The 26,251-nt window shown below is 42.5% G+C and overlaps 1 protein-coding gene across 5 annotated transcripts in view; it reads left to right on the top strand.

Moving 5' to 3' along the window:
- LOC137325263 (coiled-coil domain-containing protein 158-like) overlaps positions 1 to 26,251 on the top strand; it is a 137,979-nt gene that overhangs the window by 73,199 nt on the left and 38,529 nt on the right. For all 5 annotated transcript variants that reach the window (XM_067990174.1, XM_067990183.1, XM_067990146.1 and 2 more), the window contains exons 13-16: positions 4,949 to 5,464; positions 12,308 to 12,497; positions 21,226 to 21,378; positions 22,426 to 22,538. In XM_067990174.1, the coding sequence (XP_067846275.1) occupies positions 4,949 to 5,464; positions 12,308 to 12,497; positions 21,226 to 21,378; positions 22,426 to 22,538 (972 nt within the window). The remainder of the gene's footprint in view (positions 1 to 4,948; positions 5,465 to 12,307; positions 12,498 to 21,225; positions 21,379 to 22,425; positions 22,539 to 26,251) is intronic.

Raw genomic sequence — 26,251 nt, forward strand, 5'->3', positions numbered from 1 at the left:
AGGAGGCGCTCCAATGACCTCAGTAGGTCAGCCAAAGTGAGTACACGTAGTCTTTCCCCTACACTCCGTCTGCCACATCACTGCCCCCACCCCACATCTCCTTCAGCACTGCCAACACTACTCTGTCACATCACCCCTCATACCCACTCAAACCTCATCCTCATCTCACCTGCACTTACTCACCTCGCTAGTACTCATCCCACCACTGCCACTCAACCCAATCCTCATACAATCTCATGGCTCTATCTCATACTCACCCTCTCGTGCATCTCTTTCAAAGTCAGCCTCACTCAACCTGCCACTACCTGTGCTGCAGCCACAGGGCATGCATCACATATGTGCAGTAGGCAGCGTAAGGCAAACGTGTCGTGAGCATGAAGGGGATGCACAAGGGTGTTTGAGGGTTTGTCATAGGTGTTACTTATATTGAATTTCTGACCAACTCACATTACATATTATATTGGCACCACTACTGCCATGTCTTCGCGAATCCTGTCTGGTTTGTGCAATAATGCCCTCTCCTGAGGATCACTATGAGGACCCACAACTGATGCCACCCATTGTGTCACTGCAGAGTGGGTGTAGGTGTATTTGCAGGGCTCTTTTGCACAGACGACTAAGAGACATCGGCGATGTCCCCGGTTGCACCCTGGAGGGATGCGGAGGAGAAGTTGTTGAGGGCAGTGGTGACGTTGACAGCGACAGGTAAGAAGATGGTGCTCGGGCCAGCCAGGAGCAGCTCGGCATGAAAGAGGCTGCAGATGTCCACGACTACATGTCGAGTGACTCTGAGCCTCCGTGTGCACTGCTGCTCAGAGAGGTCCAGGAGGCTGAGCCTCGGTCTGTGGACCCTGTGGCGAGCGTAGTGCCCTCTGTGACACATCTATCTCTGTGGTTGCCCTCCCTCCTGCTCTGCAGGTGGATGTGTCACGGCACTGTGTTGTGGAGCTCCACGTGTCAGAGGTGGACGGCGTGGATGGCGAGGCTGGTGATGCTGTTCGCCCTCCGAGGAGGTCATGACTGCAGCTACGGTGGCCCCCATCCGCAAGATGTACATCTGAGGGGGTCCGCAAGGTAGGTACATGTCTCTAGCAGTGCAGTGCAGGTTGGTGACTTTGACTGTCAGGAGGAGGGTGGTGGAGGCCAAACTTTATCCCAAGTGACAGAGTGGCCTCCTGCAATGGGTGAGGGTCTCCCCCCACCACCTGTCAAATGGACCTTTGCAGCTGCCACAGGCTGACAGCTGCAACACATCCATTTGACCTGGGAGTGTTTCCCCCAGTGTGGGAAACAGTCCCAGTTTGCTCTAAAATCCCACCCCTCCTCACATAATCCCTTAATCAGGTCAGTTAATGACCTGAAATACCTAAATAAATACTGTTAAGTGGCACCTCGCTGGCTTTAATTGCCTGCGGAATTCCCACCAGCGGGGGCTGCGCACGCACGCTGGCGCGTCAGCGGGGAACCCGGAAGTGCGCGGGTTCGGGGCGGGCTCCGGTCCCGCTCCAGGATTCTCCGATTTTCGGAGCCCCCCCCCGCCAGGAGCCCCCCCCGCCAGGAACGCACCCGATAGCGGGTGCTAAAATGACGCCCTATATGTTTATTTTCAATGTCTTAGCACCTGATGCAATTTTCAATGTCTTAGCACCTGATGCAATCACTGATTAGATGGCCTTAGTCTTGGAAATTGAGATGCCAGATGTCCATACAGGACAACGAGACTGACTAATGTTCTTAAAAAATACCTTACCACTACTGCCACTACTGGGGTTATGGGGAGCGGGCAGGAAATTGGACATGAGGCTGAGTTCGGATCGGTCAATGCCCTGTGGGTGGCGGAGAGGGCCCAGGGGCTATGTGGCCGGGTCCTGCTCCGACTTCTTGTGTTCTTTAGATTTGTGGTTGGGATCAGATCAGCCATGATCTTATTGAATGGCGGAGCAGGCTCGAGGGGCCGATTGGCCTACTCCTGCTCCAATTTCTTATGTTCTTATGTTCTTATGAGGTTTTGTGGGAGTGTTGCTCCCTGCACTTTCGTTAATGAGACCTTCAGCAAGTGGTTTGATGCTTATGCTCTAGAGCTGCTGACATCGCTAAGAGTGGATAAGTCATATAGGATCCTGGGAAACCACTGCAAGTGACTCTTTGTAAACCCATTGGCAAAATGCATCACTCTTATTGTGTTATGTAATGAATTAGGTTGTCAAATTATTTGGACAGTTCAGTTTTGTCATTTGCGATATTCTACCCCCCAAAAAATACAGATTTAATTTGTGATTTATCTACTGGGTCAACAAGTGAACCAGTTCCACTGCCATACTGCCAAAGAACCCTTCTCATAGACTAGTCATCTGTTCCTTTTCTTCTTTCATCAGAAGCAGTCAATTTTTGTTGCTATCCCAGTGGGACAATGAACATTTCTGCCTCTGAACTGTCCAGTTCCAAGTTATGAAACTATAACACCCTCATTCTTGCATATTGGGCCCAGCAAGTTCTTCATTATCTCGAGAAGTTAATGTTGGTAATTCTTTTATCTATTTTATTTATTTTCCCTTCCTTCCCCCGCCCCCAACACACTTAATGTTTTGGACTGTTTTCTATCTAAAGACACTTTATAAATGCAAGTTGTTGTCCCTGGTTAAATTTGCAGCAGTCACTCATCTAACCTCTTGCTTGGAAGTATTTTATTGTTTTTTTCTTTAAGTAAGAAGTCCTCTACCACATATACCCTTACTTCAAATTCTGTACATTCTGTAATGGGGCTTTTCAGTGCATCTTTGACACCTCCCAAATTTGAAAGATTACAAAGTTTTTCTCTATTATTCCCAAGGGGTTTTGGGGAAACACTAAGGGGAAAAATTGGATAAGGGTCCGTTCTGGGCGATGGTAGCGTACCACCCCGCGCCGAATGGACCCTGGGCAAACAAGACGCAAGTTTGGTCCCCAGGGAGCACTTACCTGCAACCGGCGTTCCTTTCCGGGCCTTGCACGTGGAATGAATGCAATTTGCACTTTTCACCACCAGAGGGAGCTCCATCTCTTAAAGGGAGGATTTTTTTTAGAAATCTCTTAAAGGTAGCTTGTACCTGTTATTTGCTGAAAATAACAATCTACTCTCTGCATGGAGTCTGAACAGAGATCAGACATCACACACGTAAAACACAGATGCAGATCCCATTCCTATGTTTACACACTGATGAGTTATGTTAAAACATTGAATAAAGGTTGCGCATTACTAAATCCCACATCCTCCAATCTGCATGCCAGACCTCACCAATCTGCCAATCTGAGTTGGTACCAGGCCTGCGAGAGTGCGTGCACCAAGGTTCTCTGCTGATGCACTAGAGACCTTGGTGCAAGAGGTGGACAGAAGGAGGGACATCCTATATCCACGGTGGGGGTGGGGGGGGAAGCGGCCCTCCAGACATATACTCAAAAGGCAGTGGGAGGCAGCAGGTGACGAAGTCAATGCCAGGCGCATAGCATCATGAACATGGATGCAGTGCAGGAAGAAGTTCAGTGCTTTGACATGAGTGGTCAAGGTGAGTGAGGTCAACTGTCAAGTGGTGTCTCCTACCAACTGCACCTCGCACTACACCCCAATCCCCCACATACCAATAAATTCTTTCTATCAGTACTCAACTCTTCCAATCAGATGCTTCCTCTCGCCGTTACACATTACCACTGTTTCAAGCCGCCCACCCACAACTCACAGGCCACGCACACTGGCAGCTATTCATCCATGAGAGGCACATCACCCAGGCACACGTCCGCTTTCTTGCAGGAGAAGGTGGCGCATATCAAGAGGCAGCAAGTGGCTGTGGCATTTAGCCCCTCGGGCCTGTTCCATCATTCAGTGAGATCATGGTTGATCTGTGACCTAACTCCACGTACCCGTCTTAGCCCCATATCCCTTAATACCCTTGGTTCACAGAAATCTATCGATCTCAGATTTAACATTCACACATGAGCTAGCATCAACTGCTGTCTGCAGAAGAGCATTCCAAATGTCTTGCACCCTTTATGTGTGGAAGCATTTCCTAACTTCACTCCTGCACGTCCTGGCTCTAAATGTTAGGCTATGTCCCCGCGTCCTAGTATTGACGTCTAGGAGACCTCCAAAAACAGTTACAAATGTCTTGGCAACCAGAGGCAATAATCCAGCCACTAACCTGTAAATCCTGCATGGTTCCTTTAAATAGCGCTGGTGGGGGTCCTCCAGGCACTCTAAGACACGTTCAGATGGTCGGGGTTCAGATTGTGCGTTGAGTTGAGCGGTAAGTCCCAAAATGGTGTCTATCACTTTAGATCAGCGTTGCACACTGATTGAAGCCATTTTCTCCCTACTTCACATGACTCCAGCGTTCGTTATCTGCGTCTGCGCTAACTCCTATACCAAGATGGCGTCTGGCGCATGTCATGCAGGAAAAGTGCGTGCGCATCCAAGACGCCATCTTAGATGTCGGAGGGGCCGTATAACAGCCCAATTTAGCACCCTAAAACTCTGGAAAATTATCCTCGAATACAGGATGGCTCTACTCATCGTATTTTCTCTAACCACAAGACATTCTTCAAATGTAGGGTCAGCAGTCCATATCTGAAAGCAGAAACACTGCAGGCAGCAGAACGTGCAACTAACCAATTTTGAGAATGCAGGTCAGGCAGATTTTCGAACATCATCCCCAGTGGCCAGAGAGAAAACACCAGTCTCTTGCACACCCTGACTGTTTTTCTCTAGCTTTCCCGCTTATATGTTGGCAAATGCTGAGAAGGCTTTGGTACTGAATGGTGCCCGAGCATTTGCGTAACAATTTACGACAGCTTTTTTGATGAATTGAGAAATTAGGTAAAAGGTCAAGGTCCATACTATAAGGTTGAAATCAACAGGATTCTTTTAGAATAAAAATTTTAGATAGTCTTAACATGATTTTTCCATGTTCTACTATAGGCTTCTTCAGACGAGCAAAGGAATGAAGATAAAGAAAAAATCACAACCTTAATCAACCAATATGAGAACTGTAGAGAGCAGCTTTGTAAAACTGGAGAGGAGCTTAATAAGAAGAAACAGCAACTTGACAAAACTGAATTATGCATCTGTCAGTTGAGAGAATCAATAAAAGAAAAGGAAAGAAGTTTGGAAAATGAAGCAATAGAAAAAAGTAAATTGCAACTTGAAATTGAAGATAAGTGTCAAAAAATCCATAGGATGAAAATAACAGAGGAGAGCATCTGTGATCAGTTTGAAGAAGCTGTTACACACTTAAAGAAAATGCAGAATGAGAATGATTCACTGAAAATGGAGATTAGTGAAAAAGATAAGATGCTTACCGTTCTGCGACAAGAAATGGAAAACATTGCTGAAATGACATCGCAACAGAGTTGTGCAACTGAGACACTGCAGCTTGAAAGAAAACAACTTCAGAAGGAAGTGGATTGCCAAAAGCAGAAGATTCAAGAGTTAAAGGTTTGTGTAGAAGTTATATTAAAACCAACTACATAGAATTACATAGAATGTACAGCACAGAAACAGGCCATTCGGCCCAACTGGTCTGTGCCTGTGTTTACGCTCCACACGAACCTCTTCATCTAATCCTATCAGCATAACCTTCTATTCCTTTCTCCCGCATGTGTTTATCTAGCTTTCCCTTAAATGCATCTATGCTAGTCGCCTCAACTACTCCTTGTGGTAGCGAGTTCCACTTTCTAACTACTCTCTGGGTAAAGAAGTTCCTCCTGAATTCCCTATTAGATTTATTGGTGACTATCTTATATTTATGGCCCCTAGCTTTGGACTCCCCAGAAGTGGAAAATTCTCTCTACGTCTACCCTATCAAACCCTTTCATAAGCATAAAGACCTCTATCAGGTCACCCCTCTGTCTTCCCTTTTCTAGAGAAAAGAGTTCTAGCCTGTTCTGTCTTTCCTAATAGGTATAACCTCTTAGTTCTGGTATCAACCTTGTAAATCTTTTTTGCACCTTCTCCAGTGCCCTTATATCCTTTTTATAATACGGAGAGCAGAACTGTGCACAATACTCCCAAGTGTGGTCCAACCAAGGTTCTATACAAGTTTAACATAACTTCTCTGCTTTTCAATTCCATCCCTCTAGAAATGAACCCCAGTGCTTGGTTTGCTTTTTTATGGTCTTATTAACCTGTGTGGCTACTTTTAGTGATTTGTGTATCTGTACCCCCAGATCCCTCTGCTCCTCTACCCCATTTAGACTCATAAATGGAAAGTGAAAAAAATTCCTCCTGTTTATTTTTTTGCGAGTCCTGGATCAGATTTATCCTTGTGAACTGTATTAGTATTTCTACAGAACCAATTATGTAAGTTTGTGTATCCAAGAATACGCCACCATTTTATTTAGTGCATTCAGTCTTGTTGTACTGATCCTGTGATGGCATAAAATTGCTACTGTATACAATAATTTTATGATTATAAGTGGGGGAGGTTGGGGGAGGATACATCAAATAATTTCACTGGCTTGAGTTCCAGAACCTACCATCATTAAGTTCAATTACCTAAAAAATATGGGGAAAAATTAAGCCAGTGGCTTAAATTTAAAAACTACAACCTGTTTAACTGAATGATAGAATCATAGAAAATTTACAGCACAGAAGGAGGCCATTCAGTCCATCGTGTCCGCGCCGGCCGAAAATGAGCCACCCAGCCTAATCCTACTTTTCAGCACTTGGTCCGTAGCCATGTAGGTCACAGCACTCCAGGTGCATATCCAGGTACTTTTTAAATGAGTTGAGGGCTTCTGCCTCTACCACCCTATCAGGCAATGAGTTCCAGACCCCTACCACCCTCTGGGTGAAAACATTTTTCCTCAGCTCCCCTCTAATCCTTCTACCAATTACTTTAAATCTATGCCCCTGGTTATTGACCTCTCTGCCAAGGAATAGGTCCTTCTTATCCACTCTATCTAGGCCCCTCATAATTTTGTACACCTTAATTAAATCTCCCCTCAGCCTCCTCTGTTCCAAAGAGAACAACCCCAGACTATCCAATCTTTCCTCATAGCTAAAATTCTCTAGTCCTAGCAACATCCTCGTAAATCTCCTCTGTACCCTTTCTAGTGCAATTACATCCTTCCTGTAATGTGGTGACCAAAACTGTACACAGTACTCAAACTGTGGCCAAACCAGTGTTTTATAGAGTTCCAGCATAACCTCCCTGCTCTTATACTCTATGCCTCAGCTAATAAAGGAAAATATTCCATATGCCTTCTTAACCACCATATCTACCTGTCCTCCTACCTTCAGGGATCTGTGGTCATGCACTCCAAGGTCCCTCACTTTCTATACACCTTTCAGTATCCTACCATTTATTGTGTACTCCCTTGCCTTGTTTGCCCTCCCCAAATGCATCACCTCACACTTCTCCGGATTGAACTCCATTTGCCACTTTTCTGCCCACCTGACCAGTCCATTGATATCTTCCTGCAGTCTACAGCTTTCCTCCTCACTATCAATCACATTGCCAATTTTTGTATCATCTGCAAACTTCTTATTCATGCCCCCTATATTTAAGTCCAAATCATTAATGTATATCACAAAAAGCAAGAGACCTATTACTGAACCCTGCAGAACCCCACTGGAAACAGCCTTCCAGTCACAAAAACACCCGTCGACCATTATACTTTGCTTCCTACCACTGAGCCAATTTTGGATCCAACTTGCCACTCTCCCTTGGATCCCATCGGCTTGTACTTTTTTGACCAGTCTGCCATGTGGGACCTTGTCAAAAGCCTTGCTAAAATCCATGTAGACTACATCAAATGCACTACCCTCATCGACCCTCCTTGTTACCTCCTTAAAAAATTCAATCAAGTAAGTCAGACACGACCTTGCCTTAACAAATCCATGCTTATTGTCCTTGATTACTCCGTGCCTTTCTAAGTGACGGTTCATCCTGTCCCTCAAAATTGATTCCAATAATTTGCCCACCAAAGAGGTTAGACTGACTGGCCTGTAATTACTCAGTCTATCCCTCGCTCCCTTTTTAAACAATGGTTCAAAGTTAGCAGTCCTCCAATCCTCCAGCACCAAGCCTGTATCCAGTGAGGATTGGAAAATGATTGTTAAAGCCTCTGCTGTTTCTTCCCTTGCTTCTTTTAACAGCCTGGGATACATTTCATCCAGCCCTGATGATTTACCTATTTTCAAAGATGCTAAACCCCTTAATACTTCCTCTTTCACTATGTTTATCCCATCCAATATTTCACACTCCTCCTCCTTAACTACAATGTCTGCATCATCCCTCTCTTTTGTGAAGACAGACGCAAAGTATTCATTAAGAACCATACTAACATCTTCCGCTTCCACACATAGGTTACCTTTTTGGACTCTAATAGGCCCTACTCTTTCCTTAGTTATCCTCTTGCTGTTAATGTATTTATAAAACATCTTTGGGTTTTCCTTGATTTTACTTGCCAATATATTTTCATGCCTTCTCTTTGCTTTCCTAATTTCCTTTTTAATTTCACCCCTGCACTTTCTATCCTCCTCTAGGCTTTCTGTAGTATTGAGTTCTCGGTGTCTGACATAAGCTTTCCTTTTCTGCCTTATCTTACCCTGTATGCTCCTTAACATCCAGGGAGCTCTAGATTTGGCAGCCCCACCCTTTTTCTTTGTGGGAACATGTTTATTCTGCACCCCTTGAATCTTCCCCTTAAATGCCTCCTACTGCTCTGACATTGATTTACTTTCAAGTAACTGTTTCCAGTCCACTTTTGCTAAGTCACTTCTTAGCCTAGTCTTTCCCCAACTGAGAACTTTAACTCCTGTTCTATCTTTGTCCTTTTCCATAACTATGCTAAATCTAACTGAATTACCACCAAAGTGCTCTCCCACTGATACTCTTTCCACCTGCCCAGCTTCATTTCCTAAAACTAAATCCAGAACTGCCTCCTCTCTTGTTGGCTTGCAACGTACTGGCTTAAAAGTTCTCCTGAATGCAATTTAAGAATTTTGCGCCCTCTAAACCCTTCACACTGTTTGTGTCCTAGTTAATATAGGGTAGTTGAAATCCCCTACTATTACTGCCCTACTGTTTTTGCACTTCTCAGACTTTTGCCTACATATTTGCTCTTCTCTCTCCCTCTGACTGTTTGGGGATCTATAATACACTCCCAGTAGTGTGACTACCCCTTTTTTGTTCCGTAGCTCAATCCATATGGCCTCATTTGATGATCCTTCTAACATATCATCCCCCCTCACAGCTGTAATTGTTTCTTTAACCAAAATTGCCACCTCCCCCTCCTTGATTGACATGGGGGTGAGGGTTTAGGATAGAAAAAAGGAAAATGTTTTAACAGTACACAAATTAAAATGAACAGCGAAAGGTAGAGAAAATGGAAAAGGTGAGAATGGTAAAGTGTAATTTTTTTAAATCTGTAGTCTCTTAAAACTACCCAACAATTCTCTGTAGCTGTGTGTCCAAGCGAATGATTTCCTTTTGATGTTAGATAGGGAGAAGTGTGTTTGTGTATCTGAATGTCTTTGGCACCTTAGAAGGTTCTTAGTATCAGTTGCAGTGACCCAAGAGGGGCTCCAATAGGCTTCCTTTCAAAAAGATGGTCTAGGGATTTTTATTTATATATATATAGGTTTAGATTGTTAGGGGAAACCTGAACAAGAATTTACAGATAAGTTAGAATGCTCACCCCTAGAGACTGGCATGCCAGAAATGAAAATGAAGCCAATTTGTTTTTGTCAGGGTTGCTAGGTTGAATGCCTTTTTCCATATTGGGGTTTTCCAGTAAGAATTGAAATGGTTGGCTCACCTTGCTGAGTACATTTTTGTTGGTAGTAGTCATAGAGTAACACTGCCGAGAAAAGAGTAGTCCGCACTCTAGAAAATCCCACTTAGCAGGCTGAACAAGGCTGTGTGATAGTCAAAAACAAATGATGTTATGTCAGCATAGAAATATAGAAACATTGAAAATAGGAGCAGGAGTAGGCCAGTCGGCCCTTTGAGCCTGCTCCGCCATTCAATATGATCATGGCTGATCCTCCATCTCAATACCATATTCCTGCTCTCTCCCCATACCCTTTGATGCCTTTTGTGTCTAGAAATCTATCTAGCTCCCTCTTAAATATATTCAGTGACTTGGCCTCCACAGCCTTCTGTGGTAAAGAATTCCACAGGTTCACCACCCTCTGAGTGAAGAAATTTCTCCTCATCCCAGTCCTAAATGTCCTACCCCATATCCTGAGACTGTGACCCCTAGTTCTGGACACCCCAGCCAGGGGAAACATCCTCCCTGCATCCAGTCTGTCTAGCCCTGTCAGAATTTTATATGTTTCAGTGAGATCCCCTCTCATTCTTCTAAACTCGAGTGAATACAGGCCGAGTCGACCCAATCTCTCCTCATACAACAGTCCTGCCATCCCAGGGATCAATTTGGTGAACCTTCGCTGCACTCCCTCTATGGTAAGTATATCCTTTCCTAGATAAGGAGACCAAAACCGCACACAATACTCCAGGTGTGGTCTCACTGCAGTAAGACATCCTTGCTCCTAGACTCAAATCCTCTTGCAATGAAGGCCAACATACCATTTGCCTTCCTAACTGCTTGCTGCACCTGCATATTTGCTTTCAGTGACTGGTGTACAAGGACACCCAGGTCCCTTTGTACATCAACATTTCCCAATCTATCACCATTTAAATAATACTCTGCCTTTGTGATTTCCTTCCGAAGTGGATAACTTCACATTTAGCCACATTATACTGCATCTGCCATGTATTTGCCCACTCACTCAACTTGTCTAAATCACCTTGAAGCTTCTTTACATCCTCCTCACAACTCAGGTTCCCACCTAGTTTTGTGTCTTCAGTAAAGTTGGAAATATTACATTTGGTTCCCTCATCTAATTCATTGATATATATTGTGAATAGCTGGGTCCCAAGCACTGATCCCTGCGGTACCCCACTAGTCACCGCCTGCCACTCCGAAAAAGACCCGTTTATTCCTACTCTCTGTTTCCTGTCTGTTAACTAATTTTCAATCCATGTTTGTGGGTTGGTGATTGGGGAATTGAATACTTCGGGAGGGATTAGTTAGCATTTGGAAGGAGGGTGGTAGGTATGGAGGGCGTTGAGTAGTTGAAGGAAGTAGAAAATAGGAAGTGGGCAGTTAAGAAATTTAGCAGTCTGGTTGATGGCTAGTGGGCATTTGAGGGCGAGTGGATGGTTGGGGGAAATGAAGTTAGGAGGTGAGCAATGGGTGCTGGAGAATTAGTGGAGAGTGGCTGAGAGCAGTGTTGGAATGGAGTGAGGTAAAGGTTGCAGTTTGAAATAATTAAGTGCAGCAGAATGGACTCAGCGGAAAATAAATGGAGAGCGTTGGAGTTGGCTAGAAATAAATGGTGGAAAATGTTGAGGCAGGCAAGAGGATGAAAGTAAAGAAATGGAAAAGAATAGAAGGAGCAGGAAATAAACCAATGAAAATGAGGAAACAAGATGATAGTGTATTTGGGTGGTTTGTAGAGCATGGCAAGGAATAAACAGGAAGAAAGTATTTTGAACTTGCTATCACTATTGGGATATACAGAGAAAGTGGGTGAGAACTGGACAGAGCAACCGAGGAAGGAGCAGAGAGAAAGCTGATAGAGTCAACCAGGGAGAAGCTAGGGGTGACGTTGAAGGTGACGAGGATTTTTGAAAGAATATTTTCAACTGTGCACACATTTAATCTGTTTCAATTGACCATAAGGTGTGTGGGTTGGGGGGTGGGGTGGGGAGGGTGAGACGAAGTAAGGGGTATAAAGTGGGACCAGGGCAAATATAGAAGGGTGGATCTTCAAATATTGAAGGAGTGGGTACAAGTGTGGGCAATGACTGGAGGTAGGAGTACAGTGGTGGGGAGTCTGGAGGGAGGCTGAGGTAATATAACAGCAAGCAGGCTACAAAAAACATGGAAGAACTGGAGGGTAGGGGAGTGAGAACTAATAGTATATAAAATAATAAAGGTATTAGTAATTATCGTAAAATATCAGTGAAACATACCCATGATTGTTGCTATTGTTGTGATATCTTGCATCTGAGCAACTGGGTGGAAGAAATCTGCATTTGAGTTGGCTGTGGGAAATTTGCTTTGTTTTGAATAAATTTGTTCATAAGGAGGGGTGACAAAAGTAGTGAGTTACTGGAAGTATGACATTTATGCTGACAGACCGTTTTTACAGTATTAGATTGTAGGCAGAGGTGTGTTCATACATGTACACCTGTATAGATTTGGTGATGGTTGTCATCTCGCATAAATCCAATTTGCTGTTAATAGCTGTCTTTTCTATTAGACTGAATTGGAACAGAAAGATGCACAAATGCAAGAACTACAGGGACACCTCACTGAACTGGAAAGGGAGAAAATTAAGCTGGTAAATTCTGCAACTGAACAAATGTCTGAATTGAGAGACTTGCTACAGGAAAAGGAAGTGCTTGCAACTGAAATAAATCTCATCCAGAACCAAATGGGTGATCTGAAAGGTATGAGGACAGTCTGTGCCAACAAGGCGAATTCAAGGCTTCTGGATCTTGATTGGGCTTCTCATATTTTCTTGGTAATGTCATAAATTAAACTCTTTCCCCACCCCGCCTTCTTAAAGTGAACATACTCTATGTGCATATAAATATGAGTTTGACATCTTTGTGACTGCAAGCCAATTGATACCTGACGTCCCATCAACATCTTATTGAAAGGTAGTTCTGTCAGTGGCTTATTTGAAGATGTTAACCAATGCTATTAATGGAATATGAATTGTTTAATTAATTGCATGGTACATTAACTGTTGTGCATTTGTTAAAGTAAGGTATGACCATGTTAGAGAATTGGTGGATTGGATTTTAATCATATTCCTTAAAGTGATAGGATCTCCTTCTTAAATATCTTCACATTGTGTAGCTTTAAGTAAGATAAAAATTTTAAAAGCTTAGAGTGGCAACTGTGGCCTGTGTTCTGCAAATCTTGCTGGATGTGGGCGTTGATTTGAGCATCCTGGGCAAACATACTTGCAGGAAGTGTGTCCTGCTGCTTTAACTCAAGCTTAAAGTCACTGAGCTTGAGGAACAGCGGGAGTTACCCTGCCCTATATGGGAGGAGAGGTTTCTGGAACACATGTTTCAAGAAGTAGTCACCCTAAAGGCAGAGTGCTGGAGGATAAGGATTGGAAGTGAGTGACCATCCAATGAGGTGAAAAGGCAAGAAAGGCACAAGTGCCTCCTGAGGGCCCTGTCTTGGCAAATAAGTTTTCAATAATGAACACTTGTTCCAAGGATGATGACTCAGGGAAGGGCAGCTGCGAGCTGCCCGAGGAGGGAGAGTTGAATGCAGGAACGCATTGGCAGTAGGAGAATCAATAGCGAACGGTGTAGACATTCACTTCTGTAACTGTAATTGAGAGTCTAGGCATGATGGTGGATAGGCAATGGCTAACATTTAAGGAACGAATGCATGAATTGCAACAATTATACAATCCTTTCTGGCGCAAAAACACAAAAGAAATTAAGGATAGTATTAGATCCAAAGAGGAGTCATATAAAGTTGCCAGAAAAAGTAGCAAGCCTGAGGATTGGGAGCAGTTTAGAATTCAGCAAAAAAGGACCAAGAGATTGATTAAGAGGGGAAAAAGAGAGTATGAGAGTAAACTTGAAAGAAACATAAAAGTGGACTGTAAAAGCTTCTACAAGTATGTAAAAAGAAAAAGATTAGTGAAGACAAATGTAGGTCCCTTACAGTCAAAAGCGGGAGAATTTATAATGGGGAACAAGGAAATGGCAGAGCAACTAAACAAATATTTTGGTTCTGTCTTCACAGAAGAGGGCACAAATAACTTCACAGAAATGCTAGGGAACCAAGGGACGAGTAAGAAGGAGGAATTAAAGGAAATTAGTATTAGTAAAAAAACATAGTGCTGGAGAAATTAATGGGACTAAAAGACGATGAATCCCCAAGGCCTGATAAACTGCATCCCAGAGTACTAAAAGAGGTAGCCATGGAAGTAGTGGATGCATTAGTTGTCATCTTCCAAAATTCTATAGATTATGGAACAGTTCCTGCAGATTGGAGGGTGGCAAATGTAACCCCACTATTTAAAAAAGGAGGGAGAGAGAAAACAGGGAACTACAGAACAGTTAGACTAACATCAGTAGTAGGGAAAATGCCAGAGTCCATTATAAAGGATGTGATAACAAGACACTTAGAAAATATCAACGGGATTAGACAAAGTCAACATGGATTTATGAAAGGGAAATCATGTTTGACAAACCTACTGGAGTTTTTTGAGGATGTAACTGGTAGAATAAATAAGGGAGAACCAGTGGATGTGGTGTATTTGGATTTTCACACTAACATAAGAGGTTAATGTGGAAAATTAAAGCACATGGAATTGGGGGTAATATACTGGCATGGATTGAAAATTGGTTAACCGACAGGAAACAGAGAGTAGGAATAAATGGGTCTTTTTCGGGGTGGCAGGCGGTGACTAGTGGGGTACAGCAGGGATTGGTGCTTGGGCCCCAGCTATTCACAATATATATCAATGATTTGGATGAGGGAACCAAATGTAATATTTCCAAGTTTGCTGACAACACAAAACTAGGTAGGATCGTGAGTTGTGAGGAGGATGTAAAGAAGCTTCAAGGCGATTTAGACAAGTTGAGTGATTGGGCAAATACATGGCAGATGCAGTATAATGTGGCTAAATGTGAAGTTATCTACTTCAGAAGGAAAAACAGAAAGGCAGAGTATCATTTAAATGGTGATAGATTGGGAAATGTTGATTTACAAATTTGACCTGGGTGTCCTTGTACACCAGTCACTGAAAGCAAACATGCAGGTGCAGCAAGCAGTTGGGAAGGCAAATGGTATGTTGGCCTTCATTGCAAGAGGATTTGAGTACAGGAGCAAGGATGTCTTACTGCAGTTACATAGGGCCTCGGTGAGACCACACCTGAAGTATTGTGTGCAGTTTTGGTCTCCTTACCTAAGAAAGGATGTACTTACCATAGAGGGAGTGCAGCGAAGGTTCACCAGACTGATTTCTGGGATGGCAGGACTGTTGTATGAGGAGAGAATGGGTCGACTCAGCCTCTATTCACTCGTGTTTAGAAGAATGAGAGGGGATCTCATTGAAACGTATAAAATTCTGACAGGGCTAGACAGACTGGATGCAGGGAGCATGTTTCCCCTGGCTGGGGGTCCAGAACGAGGGGTCAAAGTCTCAGGATACGGGGTAGGACATTTAGGACTGAGATGAGGATAACCTTCTTCACTCAGAGGGTGGTGAACCTGTGGAATTCTCTACCACAGAAAGCTGTGGAGGCCAAGTCACTGGATATATTTAAGAAGGAGCTAGATAGATTTCTAGACACAAAAGGCATCAAGGGGTATGGGGAGAGAGCGGGAATATGGTATTGAGATGGAGGATCAGCCATGATCATATTGAATGGCGAAGCAGGCTCGAAGGGCCGAATGGCCTGCTCCTGCTCCTATTTTCTATGTTTCTATGTCCTGAATGCTGTGCTGTCTCTCAGATACCAGGATAAAGGACATTACAAAGCAGATGTAGAAGGTGGTGAATCATCTGGAAGCCATGGTTCATATCAGAGCAAACAACATAGGCAAGAATAGGATTCAGGATTGGCAAAAAAAAAGTGTTCCGGTAGCTGGAAAATAGACTGAGAAGCAGAATGTCATAGGTAATCTCAGGATTACTACTAGTGCCACATGCTAGCCAAATTAGAGAGGTAAATGCATGCTGCACACATGGTGAATGAGGTAAAAGGTCACAAGCCTGGGGCACTGTTACTAGATCTCGGGCAGGAGTGAGATGGGTCGACAGGACAGTCTACAACTGAACAGAGCTGAGACTAATATTCTTGCAAAGAGGTTAACTGGCGCTGTGGGTGAGGGTTAAAACTAATGTGAAGTGGCGGGGGGGAGGGGCGGTGGGTGGAGGGTGGTGATCAAGAGAAAAGGCAAGAGAGGAGAGTCAGCATCTTGGAAAGGAAAGTGAATTCTAGGTGTCTCGGTAATAAGGTAAAAACACTGAAAGAGTTTAAGCAGGTCAAGATAGCAAGAAAAAGAATCAAGAAGGCAATAAAAAGAAAAGTGGCAAATCCAAAGGAATCCAAACTAAAATTTATGAATATCTCTGAACAGAGTATAAGAAACAAAATTGGGGAACTAGAGTCATGGATTAAAATGGAAAATCATGACATAATACATTTTCCATTTTAATCATCAATATGACTACAGCTCAGTCAGGATCGATAATTAAATATTCCTGGGTATGAAGCTTTCAGGAGGGATCGGGAAAGAAGTAAGTGAGGATGGATGGCTGTATTAATTAGAGCATAAAGATTTAAATAGACATATAGCCCAAACAGAATAAATTTAGATTGAGTTGAGGAATAGCAAGGAATTACTCACATTGCTTGAGAGTATATTATAAATTGCCAAAAAGTGGAAAGCAAATTAAGGATGAAATTCTTAGATGAATTAGAGAAACATTTATTAACAATAGAGTAATAATTGTCGGAGATTGTTATTATCCAAAAACATTAGACTGTAATAGGGAAAATGTTTGTGGCCAGAAAGGAGAACATGTTTGCAGTGTGTGCAGGACTGTTTTCTCATCCAATATGTTGCTGCATTGCTCCAACAAAGAGGCTTGACTTGGACCTGATCCTGGGTAATGAAGCAGAACAAGTAGGCAACCTAAAAGTAGGGGAACATTTGGGAAACAATAACCACAATATAGTTAGGGTCAATGTAAGAACAGAAAAGACTGGAAAAAAGCAAAATAAAGCGAGATAATAAAGGACCTTGCCCAGATTAGATGGAACGGGAAATTGGCAAATGATCCGATGATCAGGATTAGGAAACATTTAAACAGGAGCTGCAAAAAATACAAATCAATTATATTCCAGTAAAGGAAATGGATCAAAGGTGAGGGTTCCATGGCCGAATAGGGGGATTAGATCAAATTTTAAACTAAAAAGAAGCATTTACTGCTCATGGGGCAAGTAGTAAAAAATAAAGCCAGGACAATAAAGAATATAGGAAAACTATAAAATGGAGATTAAAAATGCTAAGAGGGAGTATGAGAGAAAATTACAAAAAAAAACATTAGGGGTAATAAAAAGGCTTTCCATCAGCACATTCGTAAGAATAGGATAGTCCAGGTAAGGTTAAGGCCATTAAGAGATGAAGTAGGCTAACTTGTTGTGGAGAGTGAGGGCATGGCAGAGATACTAAATAAGTACTTTGCCTCAGTTTTCAAGAACAAGGTGGATATTGAAATTGTACAGCCACCAGAGGAAGATGCAGAACAGCATCATAATATGATACGGCAAAGGAAGAGGCCATTCGGCCCATCTTGCCTGTGCCGGCTCTTTGAAAGAGCTATCCGATTAGTCCCATCCCCTTGCTCTTCCCATAGCCCTGTAATTTTTTTTCCTTAAAAGATTTATCCAATTCCCTTTTGAAAGTTACTATTGAATCTGCTTCCAACACTTTTCAGGCAGTGCATTCCAGATCATTACAACTCGCTTCATTAAAAAAATGTTTCGGCCCTGGCTCTTTTTCCGGTCATCCTTAAATCTGTATCTTCTGGTTATTGACCCTTCTGCCATTGGAAACAGTTTCCCCTTATTTACTCTATCAAATCCCTTCATGATTTTGAACACCTCTATCACCTCTTAACGTTCTCTGTTCAACCCCAGCTTCTCCAGTCTCTCCACATAACTGAAGTCCCTCATCCCTGGCACCATTCTAGTAAATCTCTTCTGCACCCTCTTCAAGGCCTTGACATCCTTCCTAAAGTGTGGTGCCCAGAATTGAACACAATACTCCAGCTGAGGCCTAAACCAGTGTGTTATAAAGGTTTAGCATAACATCCTTGCTTTTGTACTCTATGCCCCTATTAATAAAGCCCAGGATCCCATCAGCTTTTTTAACAGCCTTCTCAACTTGCCCTGCAACCTTCAAGGATTTGTGTACATACACCCCAAGGTCTCTCTGTTCCTGCATTCCCTTTAAAATTGCACCATTTAGTTTACATTGCCTCTCCTCATTCTTCCGACCAAAATGTAACACTTCACACTTCTCAGCATTAAATTTTATCTGCCATGTGTCTGCCCATTTCACCAGTCTGTGTCCTCCTGAAGTCTGTTACTATCCTCCACATTGTTTACTTCATTTGGGAGTTTCATGTCATTTGCAGACTTTGAAATTATGTAATTTTTTAATTTACAGGTTCATCCCTCTCCACTTTTTTGAACAGGGGTGTAACATTTGCAATCCTCTTGCACCGTCCCCACATCTAAGGAGGATTGGAAGATTATGGCCAGAGCCTCCATAATTTCCACCCTTATTTCCCTCAATAACCTAGGATGCATCCCACCTGGACCGGTTGACTTTTCTACTTTGAGCACTGCCAATATTTTAAGTACCTCCTCTTCATCTATTTTTATCCTATCCAATATTGCTATTACCTCCTCCTTTACTGCTACAACAGCAGCATCCTCTTCTCTAGTGAAGATGGATGCAAAGTATTCATTTTGTACCTCAGCCATGCTCTCTGCCTCCACAAGAAAATCTCCTTTTTTGTCCCTAATCGGTCCCAGCCTTCCTTTGACTACCCTTTTACTATTTATATGTTTATAAAAGACTTTTGGGTTCCCTTTTATGTTAGCTGCTAATCTATTCTCATACTCTCTCTGCCCCTCTTATTCCCTTTTTTAGATCTCCTCTCTACTTTCTGTATTCAGCCTGGTTCTCTACTGTATTCAGCCTGGTTCTCTACTGTATTATGAACCATACATTCGTCATAAGCCTCCTTTATCTGTTCCATTTTAATTTCTATATCTTTAGTGATCTATGGAGCTCTAGATTTGAATGCCCTTCCTTTCCCCCTTGTGGTAATGCATCTACTCTGTACCCAAACCATCTCCTCCTTGAAGGCCTCCCATTGTTCAATTACTGTTTTGCTTACCAATGTTTGATTCCAATTCACCTGGGCAAGATCTCTTTTTAACTCACTGAAATTAACCTCCTCCAGTTAAGTATTTTCACATTTGATCCTTGTCCTTTTCCATAACTATTCTAAACCTAATGATATTATGATCACTGTTCCTCAAATGCTCCCCCACTGAAACATGCTCCACCTGCCCCACTTCATTCCCCAGAACTAGATCCAGCACTGCTTCCTTCCTCGGTAGGCTGGAAACACACTGTTCAAGAATGTTCTTTTGTACACATTTCAGGAATTCCTCCCCCTCTTTGCCCTTAACATTGTTATTGTCATTGTCTATATTGGGATAATTGAAATCCCCCACTAGGTAGTAGCATGGCCGAATGGTCTAAGGTGTGGATTTAGAGTCCAGTCTCTGCAACGGCGTGGGTTCGAATACAACCGCTACCACAGTTTGTGACAATCCTTATTTATGCTGATCCTATTTCTTATGTTCTTATGGTGGGAAAGTGGATTTGAGGTCGAAGATCAGCCACGATCTTATTGAATGGTGGAGCAGGCTCAAGGGGCTGTATGGCCTACTCCTGCTCCTATTTCTTATGTTCTTATTATCACTGCTCAACAGTTCTTGCATCTTTCTGTAATTTGCCTGCAAATTTGCTCCTCTTTCGCCTTCCCACTATTTGGTGGCTTATAGTATAAACCCAGTAGTGTAATAGCTCCTCTATTGTTCCTTAATTCTAACCAAATAGATTCTGTCTTTGACCCCTCAACTACATCATTCCTTTCCAGTGCTTTAATAGTTTGATCAATGCTGCCCCTCCTTCTCCTTTCTTTCCTTCCCCATCGTTCCTGAATACATTGTAGCGAGGAATATTAAATACCCAATCTTCCCCTTCGAGCCACTATCTCAAAGTCCCATGTGGTGACTTAAGCCTACAGCTCACCAACCTTATTTACCACGCTACGTGCGTTTATAAACATGCACTCCATGTTCGTCTTAGATTGCCTCGCATTTGCCCCCTGTCTGATCCCCCCCCCCACTATTTCTGAACTATTCTTAATGCTAGTGCTATTTGTCCCTCCCAGTCTTCTGTGCACCTTGTTTCTCCTCTCTAATGTTTCATCCTGGTGCCCATCCCCCTGCCAAATTGGTTTAAACCAGTGATTGGAGGTCATTATTCAAAGAGAAAAGGTACTAAAAAGTTACTCAAACTTAAGGTAGACATAATACTGGCACCCATTGGCTTACATCCAAGGATCGTGGGGTAAACTAGGGAAGTAAAGGCAAAGCCTCTCACTATAATTTTCATAATTCTGTGGAAAGGAAAATTGTATTAGAGGGCTGAAAGGTGGTAAATGTGACAACCTTCTTCAAACATGCTCAGAATTTTTAGGCAAGTTAGTCTTGCTTCAATTGGCTGATAAACTACTGGCACTTATAATAATGAAATTACGAAGCACTTGATAAAACATAGGGAAAGGAAATACATCTTAAAAGAGCAGAGGGATCTTGATCAGCAGATAAATAGATCATTGCAGGTGGCAGTGCAAGGAAATAGGCTATGAAAGGGGAAAATAGACTACAAAAGCAAGGAGTTAATGTTGAACTTGTACAAAACCTTAGATTAGGTGACAGTTGAGTCCTGAGTATTGGAGTATTTTGTGCAGTTCTGGGCACCCCATTAAAGCAATGATATAAAAACAATGGGAATGGCACAGCATGGATGAGAGACTTGTGAATTTGGGGCTTTTTCACTACAAGTGTGAAGTTAAGGGATGGCCTGATAAATGTGTGCAAGATTAAGAAGGGTTATGATTGATTAATTGTTTCCATTGGTTGGCATGAAGGTAATGAAGGCATTAACTAAGATAATCAAAAGAATTAAAGGGGAGGTTATAAAAAATGTCTTTAAATGGAGAATAGTTAGAATGTGGAATTCTCTGACGCAAACCATTGATAATGCAGAATCCATAGATTGCTTTAAATGAGAATCAGGTATGTTATAGAAGAGAAATATTAAAGGATGTGTGGAGCAGATGGGATTAGGTTCTTCTATGGAGAAAAATACAGCATGGATTTGATGGGCTAAATGGCCTGTAACTGTGTTGAGACACTCTGACTCTATGCTTTGTTGTATAAATGTGAAATACATCAAATAAGGACTGTTGAAGACGCCAAGTTCAAATGTTATTTATTTGTATGAGTTTATGATTTAGTTCTTTTTGGTTGGTTGTAGAGGAGTATAATAATTTGCAGAGGAGCTACGCTTGCAAAACCGAAGAATACGAATGGAATACAAACAAACTTAAAGCTCAGCTGAAAGCAGCCCAATGTGATCTAGATCAAACCAGAGAGGCAATGAAAGTCCTTGAAGGAGCCGATACCCATGGTACTAATTTTTAGTCCATTTTTTTACTAGACTATTATATATACAAGCTACTTTGTCTTTCTGGGTTTTTTCTGAAAGTTATATTTATTTGTATGGTGGATACACTGCAGTGATTTTTTGAAAATATATATGAATATAATATTTGGGCCTTTGATAACTGTTGAACAATATATATATTCAAATAATTTTCCTTCAGACATGCACAATTAACCAAATAAGCTAAATTATTATGATTATTTCTGAAAATACTGAACTTTTTAATGGTTTTGTCTTCCAGTGAAACCAATAAAAGTTGTAGTAACTGGAAGAGAACTGCTGACCCTCTGACCAAACTCCAGCATGTTTTTCTACATCTTTGTGCCTCCAATACCTTTGGAACATCCTACGATACAGGGATGTAATAACCATCTTTTTGTGCCTCACTGAGAAGGGAAAACTCAGTGGGAACTGTGATAAATTACAGAAAATGCTGGAATTCATGTAGGCCAGTCTGCATCTGGAACATTTCAGTTGAAGAATCACTATTCTATCTTTCCCTTTCAGACAATGACTGACATGCTCTGCATTTCCAGTACTTTTGGTTTTATTTCAAATTTCTAAACTTGCATTTTTTTACTTTTGACCTTACCATAATAATTTATGGCCCTGAATTTATACGGTTAGGGGGAGATGAATTATCCCGATCTCCAGCCATAACTTTGGTGGGAGATTGCTGGAACCCTCAGAAAAATGGCTGATAAGGGCCATTTACACCGTTTCTACAAAAGTTCCAACAATCTTCACTGACGTTATGGCAGGAAATCGGGATAACCCCTGCAAAAATTCAGGGCTTTATGTCTTCAGAAAGAATTGAGCTCACAATGTTCTTTGAAGAATCTATGCCAATTAGCTATGCTAATTTGTTGGCACTCTTCTAGCCCTCAATCATAGAATGGCCTTTTTTTTTTGTCTGTTATAAGGATTTATCACTGCATAGTTGTACCCTTTCTGGCTTGCTATCAGTAATGCCCTAATTCAATTTTCAAAGTTAAATTGTGTGCCCTACAGCAATGAAAGTTGCCGTGGGAATGCAAAAGCAGATCACAGCCAAGCGGGGACAGATAGATGCACTACAGAGCAAGATCCAGTTCCTGGAAGAAGCTTTAGAGAACTCCGAGAGGGTACGAAGTAATTCACTAATCTTAGAACCTTATTCAAAATCTTGATCAAAAAACAAGGTGTTGTTCTTGTGGGGGGGAAGAGACATCAAGGTACAGGTTTCCTTTAATATCTTTGCACCATGTGGAGCCATTCTGATCAAGTGCTGTTCCCCAACCTCTCTCTGCTCAAGAACTTGTTCTGAGCCACACTTTAGTTCCTTTTCTACTATTAATGGTAGTATTTCTTGATTGTTTTGCTTATACACACAGAACTAAGGTCCTCTTTACCCCTTCAAATTGGTGTTGCAAGTAATGTCGTTATTATAATCTTCTGTAGATGTTTAGCAAAAGTTTTCCGAAATTCTACTTGTCTGCAGCAAAGTTTGATCGTCTGTAGTCAACAATGCTTCCACTCCTGGCTTGTTTTTTTATTATTGTTTGGCTCAGCTCCAACTTCAAGCAGGTGATCTCTGGTAGAATCATCTTCAGCTCCAGTTGATGCCAATTTCTGGATTTCAGACTCTCATTGAACATCATTTGTCTTTTGGGATGACTGACACTCATGGTTCTCTGCTGTCTCAAGACACCCAAAAGCGCGAAGCCTGCTCCAAGCTTCGGCCTAACTCCTCCACAATGATCATCTCAATACCTCCACCACTGCTGGAATTGGCAGTGGAGGACCACATTTAATGTGCCTCAGACAAATGGAACTTTGCCTCATTGTAGGGCTGAGGCTGGTCAGGAAATATAATATCTCGTCATCTAATGAGTGGGGAAACACCCTACTTACATAGAATGCACAGCACAGAAACAGGCCATTCGGCCCAACTGGTCCATGCCGGTGTTTATGCTCCACATGAGCCTTCTCCCTCCCTACTTCATCTACCCCTATCAGCATATCCTTCTATTCCTTTCTCCCTTATGTGTTTATCTAGCTTCTCCTTAAATGCATCTATGCTATTCGCCTCAACTACTCCTTATGGTAGTGAGTTCCATATTCTAACCACTCTCTGGGTTTCCCCTGAATTCCCCATTGGATTTATTAGTGACTATCTTATATTTTATGGCCCCTACTTGATAGTGCCTTTCCCAACATTCAGAGAAGTTACTTTCTTATGGGGGGTGGAAGGGAGCGGAGACACTGAAAACTATGAAAACTGCATTTTGGGAAAAAGCCCAGCCGTGGGCTTGAGTTCATGGGCTTGCCAGAGCTGACACTGACAGCTGAAGGAACTCAACAAGCTAGCAAGCAAGAAATCCCAATTTGCATTTGGACCTACAAGTCTGAGAATTTTTTTTATGATTGACAGGAAAACCGGCATGGCATGACACGCTTTGCTGTTTGTAAGCTCCATCCTGTCCTCCACTCCAGTGTAGGTTTGAAAAATTACTGCAGACTAACGCCCCAGGGAAACCATTTTCAGAAGCTGCAAAAGTGACTACAGTTTGTTTTTTGTACAAAACATCAGAACAAGAGAAATCACAAACTCAACTTTTTCTTTTACTCATTCTCCCCTCCATCTTACTCCCCCTCTTTCCCCTCTCTGCTCCCTCCGCCCACATGGCTAGCGGACAACTCATTGTTCCTGCTTTGCACCTTTGTACGAAGTAGCAGTTGTGCTTTTCTTTACATTTCCCCACAACTCGTGTCAAGGGAAGCATTTGGAATCAAAGAATGGTTACAGCACAGAAGGAGGCCATTCGGCCCGTCGTGCCCGTGCCGGCTCTCTGCAAGAGCAATCTAGCTAATCCCATCCCCTGCCCTTTCCACGTAGCCCTGCAAATTTTTTCCCTTCAAATACTTATCCAATTCCCTTTTATAAGCCACAATTAAATCTGCCTCCAGCACCCTTTCAGGCAGTGCATTCCAGATCAAACCACTCGCTGTGGTAAAAAAGTTTTTCCTCATGTCGCCTTTGGTTATTTTGCCAATCACCTTAAATCTGTGTCCTCTGGTTCTCAACCCTTCTGCCAATGGGAATAGTTTCTCTCTATCTACTCTGTCTAGACCCCTCATGATTTTGAATACCTCTGTCAAATCTCCTCTCAACCTCCTCTGCTTTCAAGAGAACAATCCCAGCTTCTCCAGTCTATGCACGTAACTGAAGTCCCTCATCCCTGGAACCATTCTAGTAAATCTTTTTCTGCACCCTTTCTAAGGCCTTCACATCCTTCCTAAAGTGCAGTGCCCAGAATAGGAAACAATACTCCAGTTGTGACCATAGAAAAAAATAGGAGCAAGAGTAGGCCATTCGGCCCTTCGGGCCTGCTCTGCCATTCAAAATGATCATGGCTGATCGTCTGACTCAGTACCCTGTTCCCGCTTTTTCCCCATATCCCTTGATCCTTTTAGCATTAATAAATATATCTATCACCAAACCAGTGTTTTATAAAGATTCATCATTATCTCCTTGCTTTTGTACTCTATGCCTCTATTTATAACGCCCAGGATCCATTATGCTTTTTTAACCTCTTTCTCAACCTGCTCTGTCACCTTCAACGACCTATGCACATGTACCCCCAGGTCTCTCTGTTCCTGCATCCCCTTTAGAATTGTACCCTTTAGTTTATATTGCCGCTCCTCGTTCTTCCTACCAAAATGTATCACTTTGCACTTCTCTGCGTTAAATTTCATCTGCCACGTGTCTGCCCATTCCACCAGCCTGTCTATGTCCTCTTGCAGTCTATCACTATCTTCCTCTCTGTTCACTACACTTCCAAGTTTTGTGTCATCTGCAAATTTGGACATTGTGCCCTGTACACCCAAGTCCAAGTCATTAATATATATCAAAAAAAGCAGTGGTCCTAGTATCAACCCCTGGGGAACACCGTTGTATACCTTCCTCCAGTCCGCAAAACAACCGTTCATCACTACTCTTTGTTTCCTGTCACTCAGCCAATTTCGTATCCATGCTGCCACTGCCCCCTTTATTCCATGGGCTTCAACCTTGATGACAAGCCTATTATGTAGCACTTTATCAAATGCCTTCTGGAAGTCCATTTACACCACATCAACCGCTTTGCACTTGTCAACCCTCTCTATTACTTCATCAAAAAACTCAATCAGGTTAGTTAAGCACGATTTGCCATTACCAAATCCGTGCTGGCTTTCCTAAATTAATCCACACTTGTCCAAGTGACTGTTAATTTTGTCCCAGATTATTGGTTTTAAAAGCTTCCCCACCACCGAGGTTAAACTGACTGGCCTGTAGTTGCTAGGTTTATCCTTACACCCTTTTTTGAACAAGGGTGTAACATTTGCAATTCTCCAGTCCTCTGGCACCATTCCTGTATCTAAGGAGGATTGGAAGATTATGGCCAGTACCTCTGCAATTTCCACCCTTGAGTTTTACATTATCAGCTTCCCAGAGCTGATGTTTCAGGCTTTTTATATATTTTTGAGCTGTGCAATAATGCCTGCTGTGGGCTATAAAAAGTGACTACGATGTAAGCTCACCACATCCTTTAATTAATAATCTCCTTAAGGTAACAGTGAAATGCTTCACCCCTCCCCCACTGACTTTTATAGCTGCATACCATGGCGAGAGTTTTTAGTTTTCCAGCCAGCTGCTTTTGGCAGAAGGTCAAATTTGGTTAAATTTAGCTGACTTTCATAGCAGCCTTAGAAGGAGTGGTTTTGATTCAACCACACCACAGGTTGTTATACTTTTCAAGTACTAAATCAAAGATATCCTTTCTATTTTTAGACTGAGTACCTTTGAGAACTCAACAGT

The sequence above is a fragment of the Heptranchias perlo genome, chromosome 1, assembly GCF_035084215.1.
Source record: "Heptranchias perlo isolate sHepPer1 chromosome 1, sHepPer1.hap1, whole genome shotgun sequence".
Classification (NCBI taxonomy): domain Eukaryota; kingdom Metazoa; phylum Chordata; class Chondrichthyes; order Hexanchiformes; family Hexanchidae; genus Heptranchias; species Heptranchias perlo.